The following is a 26,222-nucleotide window of genomic DNA, read 5'->3' as shown; positions in this document are numbered from 1 at the left end:
GAATGTGGGAACAGTATGATCAGAGATGGCTTTGGAAAGATCAGTCTGGTGGTGGGTATAGTGAATTAACATGAGACTAGGAAAGTTTTTAGCTCGTACCAAAGTTCAGGAGGTAATAGATAACCCAGGATGTTGTCAAAGGCAACAAAGTAGAATGAATGTGAGACAGACAGATTACTGGTAATTTCTGACACAGTCGTCTAGGAAAGTAGAAGAAAGCACAGGACTAAGTGTAATTGTCTTTTTCTTCTTAATTGTTCTAATTTGAAATATTAATGATACCTTCTTAAAGGAAATGTATGCCAGATCTAGCTTCGTAGGTCAGAAATAGTGTTTGGACACAAGTTTTAATCAAAGCTGTACCACAGAGAAGCATGGATCATGGTATAAATTTTTTTTCCCCCTTTTTAAAGTATTCTTCATTTTCTAACAATTACACCATTTTTATATCAGTTCAAATTTCAGCTTGATCGGCCGACATAAAATGTCTCTATGGAAAATATATACTTTAGTATGTAATATTTAATATCTGCAGTAGTGTAGTGTTAGTCACTCAGTCGTGTCTGACTCTTTGCAACGCCGTGGACTATAGCCCACCAGGCTCCTCTGTCCAGGGAATTCTCCAGGCAAGAATACTGGAGTGAGTAGCCATTCCCTTCTCCAGGATATTGGATTACACGCTCAGTCCTAACTGACTCATATGGACCCCATGGACTGTAGCCCACCAGGCTCCTCTGTCCATGGGATTTCCCAGGCGAGATTACTGGAGGAGGTTGCCATTTCCTCTTTCAGGGGATCTTCCTGACCAAGGGATCAAACCCACATCTCTTGTGTCTCCTGCATTGCAGGCGGATTCTTTACCCATTGAGGCATCAGGAAAGATTTCTACCCCTTTTATCTAGTAACTAACAGAAAATTTGGGGGGTTGGCTCTGATCAGCACAGTTTTGATCATGTTCTCATTGCTAGAATAGTGGTTCTATTTAGGGCGAAACGGTGTAACTTAATCACTTAAACCTAGGTTACAAGTTCATCCTGTAGCCTAAGGAGGGGCCAGACTGAAGTGTCAGAGAGGATATGACTCCTTGAACAAAAAGTGATGCTATTGCTGGAAGTGGAGTGGGTGCTGGAGTTAATGCCGCTGCAGAAAGTAGAGTACCTTGCTAAAGTCATAGCTGATGAGAATGGAGCCACTATTTTAACCTAGGCAACTTGATTCTAAACTGTTATGCTTAAACTACATTGCACTGCTTCCTGTTTTATCATATTCAACTCTAGATTGGATCCTGGCTTAGCCTTTGCGCCGTAACCCACTTGTGAGTGCCATTCGTGAACTAATTCATCATGAAATTACAGTGAAGTGCCTATTACTTGTAGCAGCTCTTCTCTTGTGCTAAATAATATTACTATTTGAAAGTCATACAAGTTTTTCCTTAAGATATTACTGAAAAACCTGAACAAAGACTGAGACTATTTTTATTTTTCGAAATTTAGTGAAGTATAGCTTTTACTTTTTTGTGTGACCTTGTGTGTAGTTGTCACTCATAAAACTTAGAGACTATGTTTTATAGAGGCTTACCTTTCTCTTTCTGTGTGTTGGTTCACTCATTTCAGCAATAGTTCTTGGGATCTCCTATGTGTCATGCACTGTACCAGGTCCTGGGTAGTGACCTAGAAATTTAGAACAGAGTTGGCCCCTGCTGTTACGAAATTTATAATCTAGTGCAGAACACGAAGTGTTAACCAAGACTGAGGAGTATTGTGAAGGGAGGTCTGCTGTGCTAAGTGTGAAGATTGTGGAAGACTGAGCAGAGATGAAAGATAAATGGGTGTTAACCAGACAAAGAGGAAAGGGAACAATATTATAGGTTCCGGAAAAAGCATGTGCAAAATCTGGATGGTGTGACTGTGTGAGGGAAAAAAAAAGGTGTGTATGTATACATATAACTGATTCACTTTGCTGTACAGTAGAAACTAAAACACTATTGTAAAGCAGCTATACGCCAATAAAAATTAATCAAGATAAAATTTTTTTAAAAAGCCCCAGTGCAACACGTAGGTATTCATTGTGAATATGAAAAACTTCAAGTTAGTGATACCTGTATTCTTTCTTCTCTCCCTTGTGTTAAAAAGTCAAAAACTTCCTTTCTAAGGCTCACTCTTTTCTAAGGTTGACCCTTTATGTGCTGCTGTTAGTTCTCTTCAGCCTCCTCTGTGATCTCCGGCAGTTGTTTAACCATTGTTTAAACACAGTTCGTTCTCCCAACAGTTTCTTCCTTTCAGTCTTCTCCTGTTAGCCTGGTTCTCTTGGACTTTGCTTCTTCCCCTGGGCTTTCTTCCTCAGCATTTGATACAGGACCTCTGTTAGAACATGTTAGGTTGGTGCAGATGTAATTATGGTTTTGCACCATGAATTTTGGGCTTCCCTGGTGGCTCAGATGGTAAAGAATCTGCCTGAAATGTGGGAGACCTGGGTTCGATCCCTGGGTTGTTAAGATCCCCTGGAGAAAGGAATATCTACCCACTCTAGTATCCTGGCCTGGAGAATTCCATAGACAGAGGAGCCTGGCAGGCTACAGTCCATGGGGTTGCAGAGTCAGACACGACTGAGTGAGTTTCACTTCACCATGAATTTTAAGTCATTATAACTAAGCTCAACCACTTCTTTATTAATCAGAATAGGAACCATTACAGTCAACACATTTTTGCCAACAAGAAATAAGTTTGTTTATCCTGTAGCATAAAAATTTGTGCTTCAGGATTCGACAGACTTTTAGAAAGCATTTTCTGCATCCTGCTGGTTGTGGAAGCGTCTTCCCTGCAAAAAGTCGTGATGTTTGAAGAAGTGGTAGTCCGTTGGTGAGAGGTCAGGTGAATATGGCAGATGAGGCAAAACTTCATAGCCCAATTTGTTCAACTTTTAAAGCATCGGTAGTGTGACGTGCCGTTGGGCGTTGTCATTGAGAAGAATTGGGCCCTTTCTGTTTACCAATGCCGGCTGCAGACTTTGCAGTTTTCGGTGCATCTCATCGATTTGCTGAGCATACTTCTCAGATGTAATGATTTTGCCAGGATTCAGACAGCTGTGGTGGATCAACCCAGCAGCAGACCACCAAACAGTGACTATGACCGTTTCTTGGCTCAAGTTTGGCTTTGGGAAGTGCTTTGAAGTTTCTCAGTCCAGCTACTGAGCCAGTCGTTACCTTTTTGTTGCACATCAAAATCCGATTGATAAATTATTGTTGCATTGAATAAGAGAAGATGGCACTTTCAAATGGTGATTTTCTTGATTTGTGGTCAGCTCATGAAGCACCCACTTATCGAACTTTTTTCCTTTCCAGTTTGCTTCAAATGCCGAATGACCATAGAATGGTCATTAGCAGTTCCTGGGCCACGTGCATTGTTGATGTTGCAAGTTGTCTTCACTGCTTTATGACCCATTTTGAACTCCAATAAGAAAATCACTCAAATTTGCTTTTTGTCTAACATCATTTCTATAGTCTAAAATAAATATAAAATAAATAGCAAGGAATGTCATTAGTAAAAAAACATAAAAGCAAGAAATGTGCATTAAAATTATATATAACATAACTGTATTTATTTAGAATGTATTCCAATATCAAATGGCAAATTTCAACAATGCAAAAACTTCAATTACTTTTGTACCTACCTAATATATTATCTTTTGGGACACTTCATCTATTTCTCTTTTAATTTAAATTGAGTTTCAGGGTATTAATGTACCGTTTCTCTCCCTACCCCTAGCATCGAGTACAGGGCATGGCTCATGGTTAGTGCTCAGTAAGTATCCTTTGAATCATGTGTAGAACTTTTAAACCACCTTTGGTAGGGATATTTTAATGATTTCACAAAAGAGTAACCAGTTGAGAGACTTGTATTTTTGCTATTTCCAGATGATTGGCTCTTGGAGTTAGGAAATATATCAGTTCCTTAATCAAAATAGTTTTGTTATTTCTAGACAGTTTTCTGATATATACTCATTGTCAGTTATTCATTTTGGGGCCTCATAGAATGTAAGCTGCAGCCTGATGGAACTCATATGTTATCTTTCCTTGTACAGCTTCATATTTTCTTTTGCAGGGTTTGCACTCGGCAGGGGTTAAGTAAATATTGGAGGTTTCTTCAGGGCCATTTTTTGTCATTAATGTTTTCAGTTAAATCTTTTATTTTGAAAAAGTTTCAAACTAAAGAAAAAAAAAAAAACAGTTGTAAAGGTGATGCAGTGATCTCTAGAAATCCTTCACCTGTCCTGACACAACCATTGTTGACATGTTGTTGTTGTTGTTATTGAATAACTAAGTTGTGTTTGACTTTTTGTGACCTCATGGACTGCACCATGTGAGGCTTCCCTATCCCTCACTATCTCCTGGAGTTTGCCCAAGTTCATGTCCATTGAATCAGTGGTGCCATGCAACCGTCTCATTCTCTGCTGCCCTCTTCTCCTTTTGCCTTCGATCTTTCCCAGTACCAGAGTCTTTTCCAGTGAGTCAGCTCTTTGCATCAGGTGGGCAAAGTATTGGAACTTCAGCTTCAGCAAAACCCCTTCCAGTGAGTGTTCAGGGTTGATTTTCTTTAGGATTGACTGGTTTGATCTCCTTGCAGCCCAGGGAACTCAAGAGTCTTCTCCAGCACCATAGTTCAAAAGCATCAATTCTTAGGCACTCCACCTTCCTTACTGTCCAGCTCTCACATCCATACATGACTACTGGGAAGACCATAGCTTTGACTATACGGACCTTTGTTGGCAAAGTGATGTCTTTGCTTTTTAATACACTGTCTAGGTTTGTCATTGCTTTCCTTTCAAAAAGCAAATGTCTTCTAATTTCATGGCTGCAGTCACCATCCACAGTGATTTAACAGCCCAAGAAGAGAAAATCTGTCACTGCTTCCACTTTTTCCCCTTCTATTTGAAGTGATGGGACCTTGAAGTGAAGGGACCAGATGCTGTGATCTTAGATTTTTAATATTAAGTTTTAAGCCAGCTTTTTCACTCTCCTCGTTTCACCCGCATCAAGAGGCTCTTTACTTCCTCTTTGCTTTCTGCCATTAGAGTGGTATCATCTGTTGTTGACATGAAAGTGAAAGTGGAGTCAGTCAGTTGTGTCCAACTCTTTGCGACCCCATGGACTGTAGCCTACCAGGCTTCTCAGTCCGTGGGATTTTCCAGGCAAGAATACTGGAGTGGGTTGCCATTTCCTTCTCCAGGAGATCTTCCCGACCCAGGGATTGAACCCGGGTCTCCCGCATTGTTGACATAGTCATCATTATATTTTAATGAATCCATTTTATCTTTGCTGTTAACTTATTCTTTATACCTTTTTGTCATCTTTGTTTTAGTCATTACAGTAAGGGTTTATGATACTCATTTTTAATGGATTACAGTCTACTTTCAAACAGTATTATACCATTTTACATATAGTATAAGAGTATACAGGTTATACTTCCATTTCTTTCTCTTGTGTCTTGTCTAATCCTTCTTATTTATTCTGCATACTCTATACATCTTGCAATATATTACTGTTTTTGCTTAGACTGTCACTTTTCTTTGAAAGAGATTAAGAACAGTATGCTAACACATATATATGGTACTTAGTTAATCAGTAAAGATAACCCTGTATTCGAGATATCAAAAGAGACACAGATAAATAGAACAGTATTATGGACTCGATGGGAGAGGGCGAGGGCGGGATGACATGGGAGAATGGCATTGAAGCATGTAAATTATCACATGTGAAACGAATCGCCAGTCCAGGTTCGATGCATGATACGAAGTGCTCAGGGCTGGTGCACCAGGATGACCCAGAGGGATGGGATGGGGAGGGAGGTGGGAGGGGGGTTCTGGAAGGGGAAAACATGTACACCCATGGTGGTTTCATGTCAATGTATGGCAAAACAAATACAATATTGTAAAGTTAAAAAATAGATAAATAAACCAATTAAAAAAAGAGAGAAATTAAGAAAATGAAAAAAGTTACCCATATTTTTACAATTTTCAGTGCTTTTTATTTCTTTGTGTTGATCCAGATTTCCCTTAAAGACCTGACTTTCACATTTCTTGTAGTACAGGTTTTCTGGCAACAAATTCTCAGCTTTTCTTCATCTGTCAGTGTCATTGTTTTGCCTTCATTTTAGGGTTGTGTTATCATTGGGTGTAAAATTCTAGGTTCAGCCATTTATCTTCCTTAGCACTTTACAAATATCATACAATCTTCTAGTTTGCATAGATGAGAACTCTGTTGTTATTCTTACCGGTTTTCCTGTAGGATGTAAGGTTTCTTTATTCTCTGACTGCCTTTAAAATTTTACTTTGTTTTTCAGCAGTTTGACTATTAATATGATGTAGTTTTCCTTTTATATTTTCTACTTCGATCAATCAATCAGTGAAGTCGCTCAGTCATGTCAGACTGTTTGCAACCCCATGAACTGTAGCCCACCAGGCTCCTCCGTCCGTGGGATTTTTCCAGGCAAGAGTACTGGAGTGGGTTGCCATTTCCTTCTCCAGGGGATCTTCCTGACCCAGGGATTGAACCCAGGTCTCCCGCATTGCAGGCAGTCGCTTTACCATCTGAGCCACTAGGGAACTACTTGGAGTTCTCTGAATTAATTTTGGGAAGTTTGGGGCCATTATCTCTTCAAGTACTTCTTCTACTCATTACTTCTTTTGGGATTCCAGTTGCAAATATGTTAGTCTGTATTGTCCCACCGCTCTAAAAGGCATCATTCTATTTTTTCACTCATTTTTTCTTTGTGTTTCAATTTAATCATTGCTGTTGACTTTTCTTCCAGTTTACTTATTCTTTCCAGTTTACTTATTCTTTCTTCTACTGTATCCAGTCTGCTGATTGACCCTTCAGAGGAATTCATCTTTCATCTCTGTGCTGAACATTTATTAAGTGTCAACCTTATTTTCTACTAGATCTTCTAATATATTAAAAGTTATTTCAGTGTCTCTATCTGATAAGTTCCAATATATGCACCATGTTTAAGTGTGAGTCTGTTGCTATTTTTCTCTCTTGACAGTGGTTTTTATCATTTTGAAAAATGTTTCTTGTAATTTTTTGGTTGAGTGTTACACGTTGATTATAGATGAAGAGTGGAACCTTAGATATTTATACTCAGAACTGGTACACCTTTTCTGGTAATTAGGATGAGTCAGTCTAGTTTGTTGAGCTAAGTTTGGGGTGGTGGTTATCGTTACCATTGGTGTACCACTGACTTCAAATTCCTCTTTCAGTGGGTTAGTACAACCTTGTTTTTGATGTGAAGCCTTCAGTGTTGGAGGATTTTTTTAGTTGCTCTTGTACCACTCTTAGCTGACAGCTTGCCCTATATACTTGTGTAGGGTCTCTCACCACATTCTTGCCCCCTCCCAGGGGCAGACTGCTCTTACTTGTTGTTTGATGTAAGATTTAGGTGCTGGAAGGAGTTTTGCAGTTTTCCTGTTTGGACCTCAGTCTTAGGCCAGTTCTGTTACCTGAGCCCCAAGGGCAGAGCTTTCTCAGTGATTCTGTCACTTCCCCACTGCCTCGGACTCAGTGCAGGATTTAGAATGCAGGCAGATTCTTGTCTGTGGCAGCTGAGCTTTGGTTTGTATCAGTAGGGGAGGAGGAGGAGAGCCAGGCAGAGGGTGTGAGGGTTGAGCAGTTTCCCCGCCTGTCTTCCAGTGCTAAAAGACGTCTGGCTCATATCAGCGTAGAATCTGGCCTGAGTGGGCTTTCTATCCCTCCTCCAGTGTTTGGCTTGCATTTGCCTCAAGTCGGTGCAGAGTAAAGGAGGATGTGTGTTTCCTGCTCTTTCCAGCAGCAGCTAACCTTTGCCTGCTGTCAGTGCAGGGACTCGCATATGGGAGGCTTTACTGTCCTTACCCAGCAGCAGACTGCTTTTGCTACCTGTCAGGGTTGATCTGTGACATGGGTGAATTTCTTGCTCCTTCCCCAGTAGTTGATCATCACCTTATGCTCTTGCAGGCCTAAAATGTAGATGAGCTTGTCTTGGTTCTCCTGCTCTAGCCTCAAGTCTTGGACCCAGGTACCATGCACCTGGACCACCTATGGGCCTTTCTCAAATCTGCCCTGTTCACACTGTTTTTCATGATCATCTCATGAGGTACAGGACCATGAAAAAAGAATTGAATAGGTGCAGATTCCCCTTGTGTCTGGGCCTCTTGGAGTTCTAAATTGGCATACTTGGCCCTAAAAGAGTTTGTTAAAATTTCGGTTGTTCATAGCAACATTTCTTTCTTTTTTTTTTTTTTTCTTTTTCTATTTTGGTTATGCTGCACAGCATGTGGGACTTTAGTTCCCCAACCAGGGATCGAACCACACACTCTGCAGTGGAAATGCAGTGTCTTAACCACTGGACCACCAGAGAAGTCCCAGCAACATCTCTCTTTGCTGTGCTGTGTCAAAGGTGATGAGAAGTGGTTTGTGTGTCCCATTTCCTCAAAGGGGCTTGTCATCCTGTGGAATTTAGAGTCCTAACCACTGCACCACCAGGGAAGTCCACATCATTACATCTTAATTAATCTTTGCAGCTTGCTTGTTTTGGAAAATAGGAAATAACTCAAAGCATAAGGACATAGTTGGCCTTTTTTTTTAATAGCAGGGCAGTTCAGTGCTAGGGTAACTGTCATTGGTAGCCCTAAGGCACAGACAGAGGGAAATTATCACATGGAATAGGAAAGAGGGGGTTGGAAAACTGATCCTTTAGAGTTAGGATGCCTTGCTTAATACTGGTGTATGGTGTAAATCCAGTTTAAGAATAGTAAAGGTGACTGTTGTTAATAACATTCGGTCATTATTCTTTCTAGGAAAAGTTTGTGGATTTTTTTTCCCAAAATACTCAACAGTATAACTGACTGCTCAGACTGTTGGTTAATTTTTAATACTTTTACAGGCTGGTTTCCTTTTAGTTAAATGTCAGGACTATTTTTCCTAGTACTAATAATGTCACATGAGATGACCTTTGTTAATTATGCCAGTTGACCTTCTGAAGTGCTGGAGACCTTTATTACGTTCCATTTCAGTTTTCCTGGGCAGACTAAGGCATCCGGACTAGATTATTTTAGCCCTATTGTTAATTGGGCTGGCCATCATTGACGTTGTTTGGTGGAGTTTGAATTTCTAAGTTATATTCAGGACAGTCGCTACCTGGTTCTCATTTCTCTGAGGTAGTGCTGGTCTCATTTCTAGTCTCCACCTACCCCCCTTAGAAATTGTGCAGCAGAGCTTGACAATAAGTACTGAAGATACTAATTTTTTTTTTACAAACTGTGTGTTTATTTGTGTATTTTGGCTGTGCTGGGTTTTCATCGTGGCACGTGGGCTTCTCTAGTTGAAGCGCACAGGCTTAATTGCCCTGCGGCACGTGGGATCTTAGTTCCCCAACCAGGGACTGAACCCGAATCTCCTGCATTGAAAGGTGGATTCTTAACCACTGAACCATCAGGGAAGTCCCAAGATACTAATTTTAATTTTAGAGGCTTTGGTCAAATGTTCTGCCCCTTCATGGTGACAGTGATGGCCCAGAAAGCTGAATGGAAGTTCCATGTGTACAGGCAGAACATTTTTTTATGAATTGACTGGGGGCAGTGGCAGGAAGGGCTTCCCTGGTGGCTTAGATGGTAAAGAATCCGCCTGCAATGTGGAAAACCTGCGTTCCATCCCTGGGTTGGGAAGATCCCCTGGAGGAGGGCATGGCAACCCACTCCAGTATTCTTGCCTGGAGAATCTCCTTGGACAGAGGAGCCTGGCAGGCTACAGTCCATGAGGTTTGCAAACAGTCAGACACAGCTGAGAAACTAAGCACAGTGGCAGGGATCCCCTGCCTCCTTTGTCTAAGTGTTTTCTTTTAGGCTACAATTTTCCAGTCATCTGCAAATGTTATGCTGTGATGGGTGGTAGGAGGTGGATCTTGTTAATATTTTGACACATGAACTTTTACTTCTTGTTTTTAGTTCAGGCCTCTCCTCCACTAACTGTGCTGTTACCCTGAGGGTGCTGTCTCTCATTGCCCTAGGCAGTAAGCCTACACTTCTGTGGATGTAGGTAGGGAGGGGCTTGTTACTTGGTTGTATGGGATGCAGGAGAGGATTTAAGCATCATATTGCTTTTTATATTGAATTGTAGACCATCCTGCACACTCATTTTCAGAACTACCTGGGGTTTCTGATTACTGCACCTTTTGGGGGTTCTGTTGCACATCCTGGCTCCCCTCCAATTTACACATAGGCTTTATTTCACCTTTCTTCACTCTGCTATGTATATTATTGCTTATCAGTTGCTTGTCAGTCTTCCAAAATTTTATTGTTGTCTTCTCCTCTTCAAATTTCTGTGCCTCTGTGGTTTTATGACTTATTTATTCTTTGTAGTCATTAGAAAGATTTGAGGAGTGTGAGAGGCAAATGAGTGCTTTTAATCAGGAAGTCCTAAAATACTCTATTATGCAAAGCCTTGCAAGCCTACATTCTATTTATTGTTCTTAAATACCAAGGCCCCAAAATGATTTGCTTTTAATCAATATGAAATCCATTTATCTTTAATTACTTTCTTTTCCATTTGTCTTGATTGAAAGTAGCAAGTTAATTGCCTAGTTTTCTAAAATAATGTGCAGAGTTCTGCTTTTGGTTATAGCTGATTAACTCCTTTTGGGCTAACAGTCCTGCAGATACCAACGATAAACTCAGGACAACATATTAAAAAAAAAAAAAGCTATTGAAAAACACTGGTGAGCAACCAAAAGCAGACAGAAACTAGAGGGTAAGGTTCATCTGTACTTGTAAGAAGGAATTATCACTGGGTGAATTGCGATTTCTTACGGCATTTAACTTGAGGTCATGCCCAGTTTGGTACTGTGAAGGGTGACTAAAATTTAGATGTAGACCCCTAGTCTTGGTTTGAAGAGTTTGAAGTTTGATTCCAGTCAAGTTAAATGCCTGCTGAAATAGTCAATAACCTTTGAAGGAACGTGACCGAGTCTAGAATTTGGCTGGCTTAAAGAACTCGATGACACAATTTGGAGCATTTGTACTAACTGAAAAATGAGGACGAAAATCCAGAAAAAGTGATCCAGAGAGGAGTATAAGCTGTCTAAATCTTGCATATGGACAAACTCTGGGCAGCCCAACTAAGGCTAAAAGGATTGAACAGAGGTTTTAGTTTTCATTCCTCCACAGGGGAAACAAGAGTTTGGAGTTTGACTCCAGTCAAGTTAAATGCCTACTAAAATAGGCAATAATCTTTGGAGGAATGTGACAGAATTCAGATTTTCTGCAACATATTATTTACAATGACCAGAATATAATCCAAAGTTTCTAGACGTGCTCAAGGGAAAGACAACTCTTTGAGATTGACCCTGAGGTGACCCATGTGTTGAATTTAGTTCACAAGGATTTTAAAGCACCTATTATGGCAGTACTCAAGGAAGTAGAGAAACATAGATTATATAATGAATGAACAAATATGAAATCTCAGCAAGTCTCATCATTTTTCATAATGAACAAATAGACTATAAAAAATGGAAATGTAGACCTGAGAAGTGCTATAAACATTTTACCAAATAGGCTTAATAGCAGATTGGAGCTAACAAAAGGAAGCTTAGTGAACTTGGAGATAGATTAATAGGAATTATCCAGTCTGTAGAACAGAGAGGAAGATGACCCAAAGTAAAATGAATGGAGGCTCAGGGACCTCTGAGATAAAATTAAAATGTCTAATATATGTTTATTGGCAATTCCAGAAGGAGAGGAATGGGAGAATGGTACAGAAACATATTTGAAGAAATATTGGCTAAAATTGGTGAAAGGCCTAAAATTATCAATTCAAAGTGAAAGAAAGTGAAAATTGTTCAGTTGTGTCCAACTCATTTCGACCCCATAGACTGTATAGTCCATGGAATTCTCCAGGCCAGAATACTGGAGTGGGTAGCCTTTCTCTTCTCCAGGGGAATCTTCCCAGCCCAGGGATTGAACCCAGATCTCCCACATTGCACGTGGATTCTTGACCAGCTGAGCCACCAGGGAAGCAAAGCATAGCAAATCCACACATGATCAATACAAAGAAAATCACATAGGGGCACATTATATTCAGACTGCTGAAAGCCAAAGATAAACAGAAAATCTTGAAAATAACCAGAAATAAAACAGCTGGACCCTATAAAAAAGACTGCTGAAGATAAAAAAAAAAAAAAAACACGCCATCAACTCTAGATTCTATATCATTAAAGCTACTTTTTTTTTTTTTTTTTTTAGTTCTACCAGTTTATTGCTACCAACCCATCTCCCTCCACCCTCATGCACGCGTGCTCAGTCATGTAACCCCATGGACTGCAGCCCACCAGGCTCCTCTGTCCATGGACTTTTCCAGGCAAGAATACTGGAGTGGGTTGCCATTTCCTTCTCCACATTAAAGCTACTTTAAGGATACAGATGGGAGAAGGCAACGGCACCCCACTCCAGTACTCTTGCCTGGAGAATCCCAGGGACGGAGGAGCCTGGTGGGCTGCCGTCTATGGGGTCGCACAGAGTCGGACATGACTGAAGTGACTTAGCAGCAGCAGCAGCAAGGATACAGGTGAAATAAAGATGAACTTTTTTGGATAAACAAAACCTAAGAATTTAGTATCAGCCGACCTACACTATAAGGAACTCTAAAGGAAATTCATCAGGTTAAAGGGTAATGATACCAGATGAAACTCAGATCTTTAGGAGATAGTAACTGTGTGAGGAAACAAGGATTAGTCTTTTTTCCCCTTTTAAAATATACATGACTTTTTAAAGCAAGAACTATAACATTGTGTTGTAGAGCTCCTTAAAGTGGCGGGAATGGAGTGTGGTAAATGGTTCTTATATTACATGTGAAGGGGTTACAACATTAACTCAAGTAAACTAGTTAAGCTTAAGGATATATATTGTAAGTAATGCCTACAACAGTCTCTTAAAATATAGTGCAAAGAGGTATATTAAAAACCCATAGATAAAATGAAATTCTAAAAAAATAATTGGTTAGCCCAAAAGAAGTCACTGAAAGAGGAATAGAGACACAAACAGAAAACTTGGAGGGAAAAAAAAAGAAAGAAAACTTGGGTCTGGGGAGGGAGGCTAATAAGTTGGTGGCTCTAAATTCAGTCACATCAGTAATTAAGTGTAAATGTAAATTCTTATTGAAAGATAGAGATTTTCTGTATGAATATGTGTATCAAGACCCAACTACATAATGAGAGATACGCTTTAAATATAAAAGACAAGAGTTGAAAGTAAATGTGTAGGAGAAACTATGCTATGTAAAAAGTAAATATATGGAACTCCATGAAGGTCCAGTGGTTAGGACTTGGTGCTTTCATTCCCTGGGCCCAGGTTTGACCCCTAGTCAGGGAATTCTGATCCTTAAAGCCATGTGGCATGGCCAAAAAAAGACCAACCAGTAACTATAATAAGATGGGCTATATTGATATCAGATGAAAACTATTACCAGGCAAAGAATATTACTAGAGATAAAAATATTTTGTAGTGTTGAAAGGATCATTAGGAACTCTGTTTATAACCAATAACAGATTCGAAATATATGTAGCAAACATTAATAGAATCAAGAGAAAAATTCAAACTCAGAATCATTGTTGTGTATATTAAACATCTTCTCTCAGCAATTGTTAGAACTAGATAAACATCATATATAGTTTCATTTCATTTCATAGGCAAACACCATATCAAAATAGTTTCATTATTTTATCTCTAAAATAAAATGAAAATAATGTGCAATTTCTTTACTGAACACAAGATGGCAGAGTAGTCATGATACTTGCAAAAATGGATCTGTGCATTGAATACAGTGAAATATGCCACATTTTACTATGTGAACACACCTTTTTTCCTTCATTTATTTTAGAGCCAATAAAATGAACGGTGGTGATTAGTGTAATACATAGGCATACCGCGGTATAGTATCATAATACTTTGTACATGTGTGATAAACATTAAATAAATTTTTGTTGGATGAATGTAATGTGGGGCTTTGGAGTTACATCTGTTTTCGAATTTTAAAACAAAAATTATTTTAAAATCTAATTATAAAAATACCGCTTTTCCTTAGTAGCGATAGTTCTCAGACTTTCTGGTTTTAAGATCCCTTTACTCCTTTAAAAATTAAGGACCCCAAAGAACTTTGTTTATGATGTTCATATCTATTGATGTTCACCCTTCAGAAATTAGTATTGAGAAATTGAAAGAATTTTAAAAATTAATTAAAAAAATAAATTTACTGTATATTATCATAAATATAATATTTTCATGAAAAATAACTGTTTTCCAAAACAAAACATAGTGAATAAGTAGCATTGTTTCATATGTTGGCAGATATCTTTAATGTATGGCTTTGTGGATGACAACTATATTCTGATATCCCCTTCTGGTTTTAATCTTATGCACTTGTGAAAGAATGAGATTTTTAGAAAGGCAGGCAGCATCTTAATATTACTATGAAAAAGTTTTGATTTTGGACCACTGAAAGAGTCTTGAGCTGTAGGGGAGCCCCTCAACCATACTCTGAAACTCTCTGACTTATAAAATAGAACAAAGAAAAAATGAAACATTGTTAGTTACAGTGTGTGGCCTGAGCTGTGGGGATACAGTTTCCTCCTACCCCATATGTGGTTACCTAACCTGAAAAATTGTGAGAGCCTCCTCTGGGAGATAGATTAATAGATATAAAATATCACTTGAGTCTTACATTGTTCTGTGTCATCTAGAGCTAGGGGTTAAGAATAGTTTGGGGCATGCTGCATTCCAGTTCTGAGTTCAGTTATTTGAGATAGGAGGTGTGATTCAGGTTCTCTAGGTGGCAAAAGGCTTTTCCTCTCTAACCGAAGTTGGAGAAGTGACTAACAAAAGAGCTCTGTGGAATTGGAAACTTCACCCATTGCTGCAGATAATGGAAGATGGTCTGGCAGTTGAACATAGATTGCCATATGACCCAGGAAATTCAATCCAGTGTATATACTCAAGAGAAATACAAATATATGTCCACATAGAGACATGTACACAAATGTTCATAGCAGCATTATTCATCATAGCTAAAAAGTGGAAACAACTTAAGTGTTCCTGAGTTGATGGGTGGATAAATAAAATGTGATCCCACCCATACATGGAATATTATTCAGCCATAAAAAGGAATGAAGTACTGATACATGCAGCACCATGGATGAATGTTGAAAATAGTATACTAAATGACAGAAGGTAAACACAAAAGATGACATATTGTGTGATTCCACTTATGTAAAATGCCCAAAATATGTAAGTCTAAAGAGACAGAAAGTACCTTTGTGATTACCCAGGGCCGGGGAGAATGGGATAATTGCTTCCTGAAGAATGTTTCTGCATTTTGTTAAGTTGTGGTATCTATTATATGGTCCATGACCCCTTTATGAGGAGGAACTCATAATTCTTCACAATATCGGTATCAAAAACTTGAAGGGAGTCTCCCCTTTAAAGAACTGATGAGTTTTCTGTTTGTTTCCATTTTAAAACTTTTTAAGATCAAATCATGAGACTTCTGTAACTAGTATCTCTTTTATCCTTAGCTGCTAGGAACTTCAGGATCACTTTTAATTGCTTAGTCATAATAACATTGTTAGGTTTGGCAACTGGTATGTTTGCGGTTACACTTTTTAAAATTTGTACACACAAACTTACACAAGCTTGAAATTAATGTATTATGATAAGACGCCCATAGTCTTTATCAGTAGCAGTTGGGATTTAAATTACCACAAATATAAATGTACATGAAAAACCAGAGGCAGTGTTTGCTAAGAGCTCTTTGCATGTAAAATGGCAACATTAATATTCAGATTATACATGAAATGATATTGAAATGTCTCCCATCAAGAACATTCAGGTAACAAAAGGTGTATTAATACATCTCTGGTCAATAAGTTGTAAAGATTGTCATTCTGTGGTTGATTTGATAATTTTGAAGTGGCTAGTTTTTATTCTAGGAACTTATGTGAGAGCTCAGAGTTCCAGATATATAACATAAACAAGATAATTTAGTCTGAAAATATTAGAACAGATACTGCCAGTGCATTGCCTAAAGAGGTCAGTGTAGCTGTTTTTCTAAGTGTGCTTTCAATTGCACTGCAGCTCTGCTAGGCTGAATTAGCTATAAAATGTACCCCCTGAATATTGCTATGGCATTTTATATTGGTGTATTTGAATGTTAAAGTATATGTTCCTAATGGAACTGATTTAGTTTTAGTAAGTTACTCCTCCTTCTCTTTTTTCTCCCCCAGCTTCATTGAGATGTAGTTGACCTATAACATTATGTAAGTTTAGGGTGTACAACAATATGATTTGGTATGTGTATATGCTGTGAAATTAAGTTCCTGTTCTTTACAGTAGTCAGTCAGTCCATTTCTTCTATCTACTTCTGATTGGGGTTTAAAAAACAAAATACAAAAAATAAAATATCAGCACAAAGGTGGGGATAGACAGGTAGGTAAGTTGATACATAGCCTCCTTGAATCTCCCTCTACCACTGAAAGTCATCCATGTAAATAATCTAAAAGCAACAGTTGGGCTATGACCAGCTATGACCAGAGGATCTTGGTCTCAGCCGATTTTTGCACCATTTGGGATTGATGTTTCATGAATCCATTCCTACCCATTCTTGTTCTTAATGTTATTATTAGGATTTAGGTTTTGCAAAATTTATTAGTAGCCTAGCATTAATGAGATTATATCTTTGGGTTCATAAATACTACTCACTTATGTTTAATGGGCAATCAGCTGTGTAAATCTGCCACACCTGAACAAAAATACAGAGCTTTATAAAGACATTATGTCATTTTAAAGTTTAGAAAGTTGCAAAATTCTAAAAGTCAAGTGGTAAGAACTCATGGGAGACAAATCTTGCACTTGAGAAAGTGCTGTTTAAAAGCCATGCAGGGTGCAAATTTATTGTTTAGTTGCTAAGTCGTGTCTGACTCTTGGCAACCCTATGGACTATAGCCTCCCTGGCGCTTCTGTCCATGGGATTTTTCAGGCAAGAATACTGGAGTGGGTTGCCATTTACTCCTCCAGGGGATCTTCCTGACCCAGGGACTGAACCCAAGTCTCTTGCACTGCCTGCAGTGGCAGGCAGATTCTTTACTGCTGAGCCACCTGGGAAGCCCATGGTGCAAATAGAAGACAGTAAAGCATGAAGGAAAAGCATGAAGCTAGGTTCTTTGTGATTGTTTTCTTCTGCCACAGTCAGGGGTCCAAGTTTTAGTTGGTAGGAAATGCTTTTGAAAACAAAAAATGGAAAGAGATAAAAGAGAAGAAGAAAAAGAGCGAAGAGAGAGTCTCTGAATCAGAGGAGATGCATCTGTCGCATTTTGGGACAGGTTTGAAAGTAATTAGCAAATTACTAACACTGCCAAATGTGGTTGGATCTAACAATCCTTGGGCTTTAATTCCACACAGTGAGGGATTTTATAAGCATTCCTAGTTTTGTCCATTTGAAGGGGATGAGAAGTTCTTCAGGTCTGGAGTCCATCAAAAAGGAGGGTAGATTATGAGAGGATGAGGGTCGATCTAAAGAACTGGGAGTCAGTCGAGAACACGTGTGGGAGATACAAGACTCTCTGTGCTGATCAGGGACAGCCGTTAAGCGGCCTGGTCATCTCTCTGCTGTTGCTGAAACACGTGGAGTTCCATCAGAAGATTAGATGATCGTGTGTTATAGATTTCATGTTCCTGAGAAACACTAGAACTCTGAATGTTTGGAATGCATTCTCTGTCTTTAAAAACCTATTGGGAATAACTCTGATCCTAATCATTACCTCAGACATTTGTGGTCCGTGGGACTTCGGAGCATTAAACAATGGCAAAAATTCCTTCTAAATTGGCTGGGAAAGGTTTATGGGGAAGGAGAGAGGAGGGTGCTCCACCAGTTTTTTTTCCCCCCGTTTTCCTGACTTATTTGGAGGACTGCTGAAAGAGAGATTTTGTGAATTTACCTCTTTTTGTTGCCTAAATTGCCTTTAAGTAATTATATAAAGCAATTTGGACTGGCTGGTTATTTTCCAAAATTAAATTGGTAGGGAAACTGCAGGTACCTTTCTTGGGCTTGAAATTTAACTACTTTCCTTCCAAGGTGATTGTATAGGATGAACATCCTAAATTATCTGAGTTTATTTAAATTCATGGAAGTCATTACATAAAGAAGGATTAGTCCTGAAAATAAGAAAACCAGTTGTTCTCCTTGCACTCTTGAGGTGTCTTGAAAGGCTAGATTTGTCTACTATCTAGTTTTCAAATCGGAGAAGGCAATGGCACCCCACTCCAGTACTCTTGCCTGGAAAATCCCATGGACGGAGGAGCCTGGTAGGGTACAGTCCATGGGGTCGCTAAGAGTCGGACACGACTGAGCGACTTCACTTTCACTTTTCCCTTTCATGCGCTGGAGAAGGAAATGGCAACCCACTCCAGTATTCTTGCCTGGAGAATCCTAGGGACGGCGGAGCCTGGTGGGCTGCCGTCTATGGGGTCGCACAGAGTCGGACACAACTGAAGCGACTTAGCAGCAACAGCAGTTTTCAAATAAAGGATTAAAAGAAGTTCACTTCCTTGGGAAGGCTATTCAGTGAGCTCTTCTCTATTTGTTGCTTCCTATTCTTCCTTCTTCTTAAAAGAAAAATGTTACCAGAAGGTGGACTCCTTCCAGGGTCCAAGAGTGGACCCTTGTCTAACACTTGGGAATGAGTTGTCCAACGAAACACAGGTACCGACAAAGCAAAAGATGCTATTGGAAAGGGGAACCTGGGTGGGAGAGCAGCAGAGTGAGGGAACCCAGGAGAACTGCTCTGCCATGTGGCTTGCAGTCTCAGGTTTTATAATAATGAGATTAGTTTTCCAGGTTGTCTCTGGCCAATCCTCTTACTTGTGCCTGTGATCGCTTCCCTCAGTCAAGGTGGTTTCCAGTGCAAGGGTTTCTGGAAGGTTGGCAGGACATATTATGGGTGGATGTCTCCTTACCCCTTATGCCCTCTCCTGAATTCTTCAGCTGGCAGTAGCTTGTCAGTTCTGGGTTCCATGTTGTGAGATAACACTCAAGCAGTTATTATCCTGCCTGGCTATGGCAGGAATGTTTCTGTCCATGGTTCCCTAACAAAAATATAGTTAAATATATGAACAGATCAAATAAATATTTGGGGAAGATGAAAGAATTCTTAAGATCTAAACAGTAATCTTGGTTCCTTGAACAAATGCAGAAAAGAATTGTGCTTGCTTTCACAGCGCATGCCTCAGTGACCCAGTCCCCATCTCTCATCCTTTGCTGAGATGATCGATTTATGGATGACAGCTCCATTCTTTTTCATCAGATTCTCCTGCCAGGGCAGTAGAGGATGATGTGATAATATGAGAGATAGAGGTGGAGGGAGAGAGATGGGAGGAGAGAGAACTTTTAAAATATTAAATTCAGTGTTTCATGATTTTTTGTGTGTGTTGGGAGGCAGTTCTCTTATAGGTCTTTTTGCACATCTTGCAAGCCAAGCCACTGACTCTGTCTTGTTCTAGCCACCTTTTCAGAAATTTTTGCGTGATGATCATCCTTCAGTGATACAGCTAGTGTTTCCTTCTAGAGCAAAGGAGAGGTTTGTTTACTGTTCAGTATAAATAGAGATCATATCTCCCTCCAGAACAAAGGGCAGATGTATTTACTGCCCCTTATAAAAGGTTCGGGGCTTCCTGTGCTTAAGGTTCTTTTTCCATCATGCAGACGTTGAGTGTACAGCTGCTATCTGGCTCTCTTCACATAGCTCAGTGGGAACTGGGGCTCGGGAAACTTACGTAGATGCTGAATTTTCTAGTTACCGCTGCTGATGTAAGTACTCAGCTATCCTTTGTCTCTAACCTGGGAGTCTTGTGTTTTCTGTCAGGACCTATGAAACCAGCAGCCTAACTTGTTAGCTTGCAAGTATGGTGAAACCTCAGACCCTTTATATCCTTAATACTTCTAAGTAATGGTTTGTTAAGTGGGATGTATTGGGAAAAAATTATTGAAACATCTACTTTATACAGTTTTTAAGAAGTTCATTTGGGGTATTATTTCTCCTTATTTGATGTAGGCTTTGTTTATAATGTCAGCCCATATATGGAGTATCATCCTGGCGGAGAAGATGAACTTATGAAAGCAGCAGGATCAGATGGTACTGACCTTTTTGATCAGGTAAGGTGCTGAAAGTAATCATTCTATCCCAGTGAACTACACTCTTAGGTTCAGTAGTGTGGCAGTGGTAGAGAGAAAGAAAACAGTGGCATAAATTTCAGATGTGTTGGCTTGAATTTTGAAGTGTGGGAAGATGCTCATAAATAGCAACTGCTCATTTAATTTGCCTTTGAATTATTTTACTAACATTCTAGAGTTGCTCTCAAATCTGTATCTGAGAGTCTACATGTAAGTGTTTGCTGCCTTCTCTGCTGGCAACTGTTCACTCAGTTTTTATCAATTTTGATCATGGTGATGATTGACTAATGGGGGCAGTAACTGTTAGAGGAAACAAGTCACTTAGCTTCTTGGCTCTTAGTCTTTTCTCGTTTGGGGATTGTTACATAATCAGCCTGTTTTGCTGTACTCAATCTGTATATTATGTAGAAAGATCATCAATGAATAGGAAGCATATTTTTCCTAGAGTGATAGCAGAGATTCTGTATATATCAAAAGATACTTAAATGAGTCACTTTTTCCCCTTATATTTATTTAAAAGAGTGATTATTTCTTATACTATTTAAAAATTATGTAGTATGTGATAACTACTGTCAATTGGCTGAATTGTTATTTTGAAACAACTATCTTGATAGGAATAGAAATTTGCCTTCATCTTGACAAATGCTTTATTTTGTATTTTAGTGATGATTAATAACCACGTTGTAGTACTGGACATTACCAGTTGAGATACCTGAACCATTTGAGTTATTTTTAGAGTTGCCTTCTGAACAAATGAAATTTAATTTCTGTTCCTCTTATCTTCTCATCCATTTGGAGATTTATTTTTTTACCAGGCTACCAGAAATACAATTTGTTTTGTATTTTAATGTACTTACATGCACCTGCTTAAATAGCCGAATATCATTTGCTATTAATGTTTTTACTGGGTTAGAGAAAAGTTATTTTTGCTTATTGGTGATATTAGGATTCTCCTTGGAAGGCTTTTATTGCTAATTTACGGTAAATTCCCATTGTAATTTGGTATTGGTTATCTGCTCGCAATGCAAGTGAAATAGAAAAATTTGGCAACATTTGCCAGAAAAATTTATTTACCAGATTTTCATCTCTCCTGTGTGTCAACTGGAAAAAAAAAAAAAGAACAATGTGAGAATTGTGATTAAGTTTTATTGGTGGCAAAATGAGAACTGTAGCCTGGGAGACAGCATTTCAGAGAGCTCTGAGAAACTGCTCCAAGGGGGTTGGGGGAGAGGTCATATGTTTTTAGTGAAGTGGGGTACATGTAGTCCAGCTCATAGTTTGGCAGAGGCTTGCTGTTAGTCACTCTTAGTGATTTTAGTGCTTTTCTAAGTGTGAGAAGATGTAAGAATTTGGGCTCATAAAATCTTCTCTTGAAAATGTCTAACTCTCTGAAGGCCATTTTTGCCAGTTTTTACCAGAACACAGAGTGTCTCATTCTTGATCTGTGCCCTGAATTCCTTTCAGGGTATGTTGAAGGTCAGTGGCTGCAATGGCTAGTGACTTCATCTTTGTAGAGGCAGATGGCAAGAGACAATTTTTAGTTGGCTCCTGTAACCTCTTGATGCTGAATGTACTCTTCCATAGATGAATTTCCAGTAACATCTACTCCTGTTTATATTTCTTAGTGTCATGTGATTGTAAGGACCTTATTTAAGCTTGTTTTTGGGGGGGAAGTGATAAGAACTGCTATATTGTTAAGTTCTTTAGCAATTTCTACAATCCTTTTGTTGACCGGAAAAAAAAAATGCACAACGTGAAAGTTGAGAATTTTGTTTCATTTGGGGCATTACTGAGAACTATAGTCCAGAAGCAGCCTGTCAGATAGCTTTGAGAAGCTATTCCCAAAGAGGTAAAGGAGAAACCAGGATTTATAGGAATTTTTGCTGGAAAAAAAAACATCAATTGAATATCAAAAGATTATTACTAATCACAAAAAGAAAGCCTCTCAAGTTAATGATTTTAGTGTTTTTCTCTGTATAGGAAGATCAATTACTCCTTTGATGTCACCTTAACTCTCTAGAGCCAGTATCCTCTTTTTCTCCATTCTGAATTCCCCTTGGTGGGTGCTGATGGTTTAGTCACCAAGTCATGTCTGATTCTCTTGCTACTCCTGTGGACTGTAGGCTACCAGGCTCCTCTGTCCATGGGATTCCCCAGGCAATACTGGACTGGGCTGCCATCTCCTTCTCCAGGGGATCTTTCTAAACCAGGTCTCCTGTATTTCACGTGGACTCTTTACCGACTGAGCCACCAGTGGAGCCTGAATTCCCCTTAGGGCACCCCATAGCAGGCAGCTGTAGCGGTTGATCGCTTTATGGCTGCAAGATTGCAAGATCCTTGTTTATTAAAATGGCAGGCTGCATTCTTTGTCCACACTAATTACCAGATTGCTGCATTCCCCTTGGCTTTAAAAAGACCAGTGATGTTTGTTGATGACTTTTCCTCACCACAGAAGGAAACTTTATATTCTAGAAACGATAGTGAAACTTCTTGTATCTTTAATATCTAGTATGTGAGTTGTACAAAGAATGTTAAGTAATCTCTTTACTGTCAGACTTCTGTCTAGTTTTTTTTCTCATTTCTGATTACTTGTTTAGTATCTCCAGTTGTTGGATGGACAGTGTGATAACCTGTTGATACTTGAGCTTAGTGCACCCTCAGATAACATCAACTATATTCTTCTTCCCTTTTTTCCCTCCTCTGTTTCCTGTTTCTGGAAATGAGAACTTGAAACCACTTGAGTAATCTGCCTTCTCTCATTGTGTTACCGAATCGGTCGCCTGGACTTGTGCCCGAGTCTTAGCCTAGGCTGAGACCCCTTGTCTCAACCAGGGAGGTTCTTTTTTCGCTCAGATTCATACAACCAATGACAAAACCAGTGTTGAGACTGAAACAACACAAGCTTTATTCAGTGGTCAAAGGATGGAGAAGCAAGAACTAGTTCGCAGATCAATTTCTCAACCCTACTTGGACTGAGACACCATATATATAGAAGGTTGAGGTAAAATGGGGGGAATTGAGCAAAGAGTGGGAGGAATATTAATGACTTTTCTGAAACAGGGGTGTGGTTGGGATCCAGAACTGAGGCAACACTCCTTTCCAGTCCTTTTTGGGGTTCTTCTGGTTGTTGTCATGACAGTTGTCAACTGTTGTGGTGCTGGGGGATGTGTCTCTTAGCATGCTAATGTATTATGGTGACCGTATAAAGAGGGCTCGGTTCACTGGAGGTCAGCAGGTCTTCTGCCATTTGGGCCTAGTTGGTTCTAACCAATTCTTTAGAAAGGTCTTTAGGAGCAGCTTTGTCCTTTCCTAATAGGGCCAGAAACTCAGATAAGGGTAGTTAGTTTCCACATGAGGGAAGGGCAGGGTTATGATTCTGGGGCAACACTCTTGGTAACAAATGTGTCCCAATATCCAATTTCTGGTGAAATTCTGTGATTCTGTCTTTAAATATTGCACCTTTTCTCTCTCCCCACTGCCTCCAGTCAGGTCATCATCACCCTCTCTCACCCTAGTATTTTAATACTGCCCTGTTACCTTTACCTTCAGTACTGTTTAGATAACATGACAGCTAAAGTAGTATTCTGAGAGACAGTCGTCTTAGAACCTTGCTCTACAGCTCTCAGAGGCTCACCATTGGCAGTTGTCGACTAAAAAATAGTCACAACCTGAAAACTGAGAGTTCTTAGGACTTCAATCCCAGAGGCAGCATCTCAAGTAGCTCTGAGAAATTGCCCCAAGGAGGTGGGGAAGGAGTCAGATTTTATAGAAGTGTGCAGCAAAGGGGGCAGATAGTCTGAACATGAACGATTGTTAATTAAGGAAAGCCAGATATCTCAAACTAAGGAATTTAGTGCTCTTCTATACGTGGGACAGTGACAGGCTTTATTTCCTTGGACTCCAAAATCACTGCAGATGGTGACAGCAGACACAAAATTAAAAGACTCTTTTTCCTTGGAAGACCAGCTATGACCAACCTAGACAGCCTATTAAAAAGCAGAGACATTACTTTGCTGACAAAAGTACATATAGTCAAAGCTATGGTTTTTCCAGTAGTCATGTATGGATGTGAGACTTGGACCATAAAGAAGGCTGAACACCAAAGAATTGATGCTTTTGAACTGTGGTGTTGGAGAAGACTCTTGAGAGTCCCTTGGACTGCAGGGAGATCAAACCAATCAATCCTGAATATTCATTGGAAGGACTGATGCTGAGGCTGAAGCTCCAATACTTTGGCCACCCTGATGCAAAGAATTGACTCATTGGAGAAGACCCTGATGCTGGGAAAGATTGAGGCCAGGAGGAGATGGGAATGACAGAGGATGAGATGGTTGGATGGCATCACCGACTCATTGGACATGAGTTCGAGCAAGCTACGGGAGAGTGAAAAACAGGGAGGCCTGGCGTTCTGCAGTCCATGGGGTTGCAAAGAGCAAGACACGACTGAGCAACATGGAAGATAGTACCCTCAGGGCTTACTGAAATCATTTCTTTCACTTGTTTCTTAGCTATCTAGGACCAGCATCCTGCGCCCATCTGTTTTTCACCCCCTATCCCTCATCTGTAGAGAGTGGCTGTAGCCTGATAGCAAGTATTCTCCTTTTTGAATTCCCTTAGGGCTCACTGGCTTATATTGGAGGGATGTAATGGCTGATGACTGTGACAGCCTTAAGTTCCTTGGCTAACAGCTGCTTTATAGCAGGCATTGTTCTTCCTCTTGGGGGCTCTCTAGGCTCAGAAATTCACATTTGGAGGCCTGAAATCTCTGATGGCTGTTTCATCCTTGTTTATTGATGTGGCAGGAGATATTCCATTTCACACAGTATAATACATTTAAGGTCATTAGTCTGGCTTTTGAGGACCTAAAAATAATGTATTAAGGTAAATATTCTCAACATGCAACTTGCTTTGAGCAAACTGAAGTGCTTTGAGCGAATCTCTAGTTTTAACAAACCCTGTACCTTTGCCTCTTTGAATAACTTTCTCCTTCATCTATCTGTTAAAAGTCTACATAGCCCCAGAGATGGTACTTTACACATAACTGGATACTGCATAAATATTTTGTAAATAAAATTTCAGTTTATATTAGTGACTGCCCATTTATAATTACATATATATTTTTCACATATTTTCTATTTTAGTGTAAATTTATATACTCAGGAAACATACATAAAGATTCTGGTGTCAGTATTATTTGACCTGATTATTTTAATGATTATATAGCATGTATTGAATAATATATTATGATTTTCCATTATGATCTTTTACAATTGGTCTTTTGGGTTGTTCCCAATATTTTGCTAATATAAATAGTGCTATGATGAGTATCTTGGTGCCTGGATCTTTCTGTGTATGTAAATATTTTCCCAGGTAAATTCCTGAATTACTGAATAGAAGAGTTGCATATTTTAAGGTTTTTAGTGCATATTGAGAAGGTGTCCTCCAGAAAGGTTGTTTAAATTTAATTCCCATTTGTAAGTCTGGCAACAAATACTGTCAGTTGTTTTCCTTGAGGTGACAATCTCACTTTGTTCATTTTGAAGAAAATGTCTATCAGATACCCAAGTCCGAGTAACTAGTTTATAAGTCATTCATTTCCTTGTACTTATAAACAGCCTTTCAAGAAAAAAACACGGTTTGATATGCAAATCAAACAATTGCCTAAATGTTTTTCCTCAGGGCAACCATCTTACTTAGCAGCATAAGTATTTTTTAGAACTTCCCATTTGTCACACAGCATATTAAAAAAAGTCCTGAAACCAAGGGTTCAGGTTTAAGAAAGTTGTTTTTTCTACTTCAGGAAGGATATTCTCAAATGAAACCAATTCCCTCCACCCCCATGAGTCTGTGATGGTGAAGAATATCATGATTGACACCACTGCCTTGATATGTGCTAAGATGCAGTTTTACCCACATTGCTTTTTCAAAAACCGTTGCAAATGTCAACACAGTGAAAAAGGTAAATAACATCTTAGTGTTACTG

At 39.3% G+C, this 26,222-nt stretch overlaps 1 protein-coding gene across 2 annotated transcripts in view; it reads left to right on the top strand.

Moving 5' to 3' along the window:
- CYB5R4 (cytochrome b5 reductase 4) overlaps positions 1–26,222 on the top strand; it is a 95,999-nt gene that overhangs the window by 7,638 nt on the left and 62,139 nt on the right. For both annotated transcript variants that reach the window (XM_081529783.1, XM_081529782.1), the window contains exon 3: positions 20,121–20,221. In XM_081529783.1, coding sequence (XP_081385909.1) covers positions 20,121–20,221 — 101 coding nt within the window. The remainder of the gene's footprint in view (positions 1–20,120; positions 20,222–26,222) is intronic.

This window comes from Giraffa tippelskirchi, chromosome 9, assembly GCF_054371585.1.
Source record: "Giraffa tippelskirchi isolate mGirTip1 chromosome 9, T2T-mGirTip1v1.2.pri, whole genome shotgun sequence".
NCBI lineage: Eukaryota > Metazoa > Chordata > Mammalia > Artiodactyla > Giraffidae > Giraffa > Giraffa tippelskirchi.
The sequence above is the reverse complement of the archived record's forward strand: the minus strand, read 5'-3'. Positions and strand labels throughout refer to the sequence as shown.